We start from the raw sequence: 7438 nt of genomic DNA, 5'->3' as shown, positions 1-7438 counted from the left end.
TTGATGATAACTTGTTTGATGGTTTTCAACACGAGGTTCCCAATCATTTGGCTCTACTTCTCGTAGTCACTTGTCTTAGGTCCTACTTCACAGGGCCACGATTCCCTGGATGATGATGCAGCACATGAAGCCCCTGAAGTTCAAGAGGAACTCGCTGGTGATACCCTTTTAGAGTTATCCAAGAGGTCCATTTGACACCTCCTTACTTCATCTCTATGCGGACAATGTTGTTAGACATGTTTGAAAAAGAGAGGTATATTTATTTACTTTTACAATACATATATCTTAAACTAATTAAATCGTGATTGATGGTGATATTTTTACTAGAGCGCTCGTGCTCGGTAAACCACAACCAGAAGATATTAGAGTTCGAACAGCCTTGCCGGATTATGTTAGCCTAAAATGACTTAAAATATGTTTGCTTCAAAAAATATTAAAATTTAGGGGATAAAAACGCCACAATTGAGTATAGAGGGTTTTTCAGAGATACATCTCCGAATATACTCAAATAACATATGGAGATGCATCTCCGAATTATATTTTGTTCAAAATGGAATAAATATTATAAAGACTGATTTGTTTGATTTTAGATTCGTTCGGAGATACACATTAAGAACAATTTTAAATTTATAGAATTGTGGGGCACACCCAGATGGAAAGAACATTCCCTAATAAATACTTTTCTTATCAAAGTCGAAAGCTAAATGTAAAGTCTTAATTGCAATAATAGCATTTGTTAGAGCAAAGTGGGTAGGATTCACTTTGTGCTTTATTATTGGTCTAGAATCAAAATAATGTAATTTAGTGGGCCTAATATGTTACATTACATTGAAAAAGAATAGAGAAAAGCTGGTATATCAAATCTCAATATCATTAAGTAATTATTATGCAGTTGTTTTGTTCTGTATCTGAATTATTTCATCTTCTTTTTCATAATATTGAGAATAAACCAGAATATCTAACAGTAGAGCTAATGATTTGGTATCCAATAAAATCTGTTATGGTAAACCACAAGAGGAGACTGAATAAATAATAACTAAAGACATATAATAGAAAAACATAAATGTGTTATCAGAATCATATAGTTTCTATATATGGTTATGCATATTAGCATAGAAATCTTCTCCAAGGAATGTTATACCTTATAGTATTTCCATCCATAAGCCTAATCTTTGAAACATTTATAACTGAAATTTAATAGAAGATCTGAAGCATAATATATATGTCACACCACAGAACAGGGAAAAGAGAAAACATTAATGTTGGAAGAATTTGTTTTTCTTTATATCAATATTCTGCATGATGAACATCAACCAAGTGTAATTCACTATATAAAATATAGTTTTTTTTCTTCAGTGGGGTAGAGGGAATATGAATCTATAGACTAAATCTGATTCACATAACTCAAATTATTACTGATATCTGTGTGTGAGACTGAGTACAACACCAACACTGATACATGTGTTTTAACCACTTCTAGTTTTTTTAAATTATTACTGATATATACGTGTGAGTATCAGTGTCGTGTAAATTAAGGGTAAATATTATTCCCGAAATTACATATTCACTTATTTAAGTAGTTTAGCCCAAAACCAAGAGGAAACAAAGGTTCGGATGAGGCAACGCCGTCGCTGGGTCGATCGAGCTCTTTAACACTTCTAAACCAAGTAACTGGAAGTTGGCCTTTGAAGTCCTGACTACCAAAGATAGCATCTGTGATTCCGTTTCCTTCGGTACCTGGCAACCAAGCAGCAACAAGAGCATCTATCTTTGCCAAAAGCCATGGCTCTAAGACTAAAGGTCTTCCGGATATCAGAATAACAACTGTTGGGATTTTGTCAGCGACTAAGCTTATAACATCGGTTCCATTGAAGGGGATTGTGAGCTGTGAATTGTCGCCTAATGACTCTGCGTATGGAGATTCACCGACGGCTACAATTGCGAATGAGAACTCGTTACGTTCTATGGTGTCCTTTGATGGATACTTCTCGTAAATAACTTCTGTTTCAGCTCCCACGGCTTCCTTAACTGCGTCCAAGATTGTTGTTCCTAACATTGTAAAGTATAAGTTAATGTGGTTATGTGACAACCATGTTCTTAATATAGTTGTGAAGCAAGTGTTCTCAAACTTTAGGTGTCGACACACATTTGAAAAACCGATAAATATCATAGTCATAGCTTACCAACGGTAATCCTCCCGCTACCGCCATACCAAGTTTTAGTCCAACCTCCGCATTGGTATCCAAGATTATCGGCATGAGTTCCGGCAACAAGAATTCTTTTAGCATTCTTGTTCAATGGAAGAAAAGGTTTACTAATATCTTTTCCATTTTTCAACAGAACCAAGGACTTTCGAACCGCTTCACGTGCTAGATCTCTATGTGGCTGCAGAAAAAGTATGATAGTAAAACAAAGTTTACGATTTTTTAACAAGTCATGATACACACAAGCAATTAATACGGGAATATAGAAATGTTAAAATGTGCTGTGTTTACACTTACTTTGCAACCAACTGTATCTAGCAAAGATCGGTCACTTAAAGGAAATTCAAAAAGACCAGCAACGAACTTTACTCTCAAAATTCGCTCAACAGCATCATCGATTCTGCTCATTGGTATTTCCCCCGATTCAATCAAAGAGGTCATTTCTTCAATGAATAGTTTGTACCTCAAAGCCACCATCACCTGCATATGTAATTGAATATGTGAAAACAGATTAAAAAACACTATGAGAAAGATTCTTTGAACTGAAGATCTGTAGTACCATGTCAATTCCAGCATTGACGGCTGAGGAGATGCAGTATCGATAATCTGATCCATGAGGTTTACAAAGTCGGTCGAGCCCCTCCCAGTCAGAAATAACAAAACCCTATAACAATAACAATACTGTAGATTACAAAAATGTTAAAATGAACTCAAGAAATAAAAGGAAATGAATTACAATTCACGAGATATCCTTTTAGACTTAAAGCGAGGACAATACGCAGGCCAGATATACCTCGTGCGAAAAATAAACTTTTTTGTCAAAAATATGGAGGAAAAAATGGTTGAATTCCTTAAAATTTAGGGTATGTTTGGATTGACTTATTTGAACTTATCTACTAGAATAGACATTTGTGAGACTGTTAAGAGCTTATGAAAACAACTTATGGCATGTCTATAAGCTATTTTCAACTAATTTCTATAAGCTATTTAATGATAACTTACGAAAATAATGTATAGATTATACGAAAACAATTTAACTTTATTTCATCTTTTGTTATAGAATAACCATACATAAACACTTATATGATAAGCGGTTATGCTGTAAGGCTCAATTATGTTATTTATCAAAACATAACCTTAGTCAAGGCAGCTCTTACAGCATGGCGAGGGACAACTATACTAAAAGCTTAATCTATTAGGCGGAAGCTCATGAATGTTTTTTTTTTTTTATATATCATATAGAAATAAGAAAACACAAAAACCCGTCACCTTTTCAAGAATAACGAAAGAAAGAACAGAAAACAGATAAAAGATATCAGCATTTGTCCATAACATGCAAAAATAGCTCGTAATATTGTGAAAACTTGGGTTACATAATTCGGAATTTTGAAGCATATAGATGCAGAAAATACTTCATGATTTAGCCAAGGATAAATCGTCAGAAATTTTACCTTAAATCCTAGCTTTTCTTTCAAGACCTCGGTTAAAAGAAAACGGTCGGCATGGAGTTTGCGTCCATTCCAACTAGTATAGGATGCCATAATGGTTGAAACTCCCTGGGAAATGCAGTCTAAATAAGGTGCCATGTGTATTCTCTCTAAGTCTTCATAGGACAATATAGTATCTCCCTCATTCACACCCTTATGAGTACCTCCATCACCAACAAAATGCTTGGCACATGCAACAACATTGTTCCTGGGGTAAAACTTAAACATAAAGTATAAATATCGATAAAAATATATAAAATTATTATCAGAACTGTAATAGTTAATTTTTCGATAGTTTTAAACTAGAATATTTTTGTCGACGTTTATATGAATGGGTGTTTTTTTTTTCCTACCTTCCAGCCACAAAAGGGTATCCGTGTTCATGTCCTTGTGGCGGCTGACCTTGCAAACCTGAAACCATGGACGTCATCTTTCTGACGATTTCAGTGTCTTCACTATAACACTCATAGGATCTTCCCCATCTAGGATCTTTGCAGACCTGTATGTTTAACCTACTAAATCACATTTCTTTATCGTCTAGATAGAGATTAAACTTTTAAAATTGATCCAATCATTGAGAATTAATTGAAAAGTCCAGGACTATTGAGAAGTGTTTCCATTTTTAAGGAAAAACACATGATGTGGTGTTCACCAATGAACATAAAAAGGTAACAAGTGTGGTCAGGAAGAGAACTAGTTTGCTCGCAAAATTTTCAGTATATAAAATGCTTGCAAAAAATGAAGCATCCAAGCAATGCAATCTTGTAAAAGCAGCATAGCATTATGTAGCTTGTTGCCACAATTCATCAACGCATAGAATGACTAGTTGATATCAATTTGCAATGCCTTACCGCCACACAAGGTGCAAAGTTGTAGTGCATTCCACTTGCTTTAACTTCAAGCGCCGTAGCAGCTCCAATTCTCCGAACTAAATCAGCATCTCTACAAAAGGCATGCCATTTAAGAAAGTCAAGAACTGGTCCCAAATTATAGCAGCATTATCTTCTCACTAGACTAACATATTTGTGTTTTAGTTTACTTTTCTCCCTTTAAAATTAGAGAACCACATTCAAATGTGTATGTTTGGTTTCACGTTTGGAGCACCCAGCATTGATTTTGACATGTTTGGTTGCTCTCAAGTAAAATTGATTGTGCTTTCTAGAATTGATTCTACTCTAAGCCTATGTTTGGAAACTTTGGCTCGGCAGTGAAAAGTCACGTTTAAGACCATGTTGGGCAGAAGCTACACTCATTAGCTTTCCAAACTTACGGTGAAAAGAACATTGGACAGGCGGTAGCAGTGTTTCACTCTTTACCAAACATAGGCTAAGTCATGATTGATGGGTAGCTTTTGAGTCTAAACGTAATATTTACACTGAAATTTACTGTTCAATTCACTTTTACAGAGGATTTATCCAAACATAAATCACTTTGTCTTCATCTCACTTTTAGCCAGAATCAATTGTCCACCTTAATAATGTCAAAACCTACTAAGTGAGTTAAAAATCACCCCATTAAGCAGAAGGTAACAAATGAACTAACCTAGTAGCACCAAGGCCAACATTGTGAGGAAAAATGGTAGCACCATAAACACTATTATTCCCATGAACCGCATCAATCCCATAAATAAGCGGTATCCCAAGTCTAGACTCAAGAGCAGATTTCTGATATCCATCCACCATATCAGCCCAATCTGATGACAACGCATTCTCAAAAGGGGCACTGCCACCAGAACTCAGTATGCTCCCTATAAAAATAAAATGTCCCAATTCAATTCAAAGCAATAACCATAGATTATAAATGGAAATGATCAAAGTTTGAAACTTTAAGAGAAACTGTGAAATGGGGTTGTTGAAATAGATACCAATGGAGAGGTCTCTGATGACAGAAGAGGTGGCAACAGTGCGCTCGATTTGGGTCATCTGAGCAATCTTTTCATTGAGAGTCATGCGAGAAAGAAGGTCTTTGATACGAGCTTCAATGGGTTGGTTGGGATTCTTGTATATGCAATCCATGACTTTGTTTTGACTTTGGAGTATGCAAATGGAATCCTCTTGTTATATCATGTAGCTCAAATTGGGGGTAGTTAAAGCCTAAAGGGTGGTTAAGTTGACATCATCTAAAGAGTAAGGGTTTATTTGATCTTTACTTATATGGTGTCTTTTAACTTTTGTGACATCTATAAGGAGACTTTATCAAAATAGTTTATGGTATACTTTAGACTTTGAATCCTCTCCTCTGTTTTTGGTAGGGGTGGCAAAACGGGCCGGGGCCCGCCGGGCCGCCCGCGCACCCGCCAAAAAATGGTGGGTTGGGTTGGGATTTTAGGCTCGCCGCTCGCCAAAACCCGCCCCGTCAAAACCCGCCGCCCGCCATACCCGCCCCGCCAAAGCCCGCCGCTCGCCAAAGCCCGCTCCTCCTCCAAAACTCATTCTTTTTTTTAGTTAATTCTAGTGATGGTAATTCTTGATGGTTTATTTTATACATTTATTTATAAATATATGTAATATTTTTTTAAGTAAATTTGTTAAAAAATTACTTTTATAAAAAACTTTTTTAAAAAATAAGTGAAAAGTTTAATTAAAAGGTAAAAAAAAGCCTATTAATCTATTAAAAAAATATAAATTAAAATAGGCGGGTAAGCCCGCCGCCCGCCAACCCGCCATCATGGCGGGGCGGGCATGACTTTTATGCCCATTTTACTTGGCGGACATACCCGCCCCGCTCGTTTTTTGGCGGGCATAAGGCGGGGCGGGCGGCGGGCGGGGCGGGCGGCCCGTTTTGTCACCCCTAGTTTTTGGGGCCACTTACTAACTCCAATATTTTATTATCCTCACTTAATACATGTCATCCCTACAAATTTAATGAAAAGGCTATAATATTTTTGCAATTTTTTTTTCCAATTTCAAAAGTCACTCAAACTTTGTGGAAATTTCAAAATCTCTCCTGCCATACCAGAAACTTCGAGAATCTATCGGAAATAGTTGAAAAAGTGAATAATTTACCATAAACTATGGAATTGCGGGAAGTTTTTGTCGGAAATTCTAGAATTGTCAGAATTTTTTATTGAAAATTATGGAAACTTTCTTATTTTTTGAATCATTTTGTATCGGAAATTTCAAATTTTCCAGTAGTTAAAAAAAATTGAAAATTTCCAAAAATTTCAGAAATTCTGATACTAGCTTAGAAACTTGGAAATCGATTATAGTTCACTAATTTTTGTCATTTTTCATTTTGTAGTGAAGACCAGGGGAAGGACAACACCATTGAAGGCGGGAACACTGACAGAGCGGCAACCCGGGTTAAGGCTGTTGAGGCAGATTCTTCCCAGCTACGGGTTGGATGAGTAGCTCCAACTAGTTCTCACTGGAAACAGTTGACTGAGTACTCCATACCTAGTTCTGCGCCCCCCGATGTCAGGCGGTGAGATTAGATTAGCATCCCAAAGATGATGCTGAGGTTGTTCATGCTCAGGAGGTGCATGATGTCGTAACAAATGTGGTAACAAATGTGTATGACAACTGCATAGGATTTAGGAGTCATTGATGAGGTCGTACTAGAGGAGTTTGGTGCTAACAGGGGAGCTCACTTTCACATGTCTTAGCTTCGGGATAGGTACGACGAGCTTATGGCGGCAGGCATGTATGGGGTTGCCGCTAGCATGTACTTGTTACATTTAGCAGCATGTACTCTGTTTGCGGATAAGTCTCATGTTTATATCGATGCTCAATACATGTGGCTCTTCAA

At 36.6% G+C, this 7438-nt stretch overlaps 1 protein-coding gene across 1 annotated transcript; it reads right to left on the bottom strand.

Moving 5' to 3' along the window:
• Positions 1 to 1394: 1394 nt before the first annotated feature.
• On the bottom strand, positions 1395 to 5846 carry LOC131630272 (uncharacterized). Its single transcript, XM_058901067.1, has 9 exons — positions 5556 to 5846; positions 5234 to 5438; positions 4543 to 4633; positions 4045 to 4190; positions 3656 to 3899; positions 2764 to 2868; positions 2502 to 2684; positions 2184 to 2385; positions 1395 to 2049 (listed from the first exon to the last, which is right to left on the bottom strand). Exons 1-9 carry the CDS (start codon positions 5704 to 5706, stop codon positions 1565 to 1567), a joined length of 1812 nt encoding a protein of 603 aa, XP_058757050.1. The 5' UTR covers positions 5707 to 5846; the 3' UTR covers positions 1395 to 1564.
• Positions 5847 to 7438: the final 1592 nt, after the last annotated feature.

The sequence above is a fragment of the Vicia villosa genome, unplaced genomic scaffold (genome assembly GCF_029867415.1).
Source record: "Vicia villosa cultivar HV-30 ecotype Madison, WI unplaced genomic scaffold, Vvil1.0 ctg.000666F_1_1, whole genome shotgun sequence".
In the NCBI taxonomy this organism is placed as follows: domain Eukaryota; kingdom Viridiplantae; phylum Streptophyta; class Magnoliopsida; order Fabales; family Fabaceae; genus Vicia; species Vicia villosa.
This window is presented reverse-complemented; position numbering and strand designations above follow the sequence as displayed.

Coding starts and splice junctions, on each gene's coding strand:
- LOC131630272 (XM_058901067.1), bottom strand. CDS start 5,706: ATGGATTGCATATACAAGAATCCCAACCAACCCATTGAAGCTCGTATC. Junction 2,869..3,655: donor AAGAAAAGCTAGGATTTAAG/GTAAAATTTCTG, acceptor TTATTGTTATAG/GGTTTTGTTATTTCTGACTG. Junction 2,386..2,501: donor TAGATACAGTTGGTTGCAAA/GTAAGTGTAAAC, acceptor CTTTTTCTGCAG/CCACATAGAGATCTAGCACG.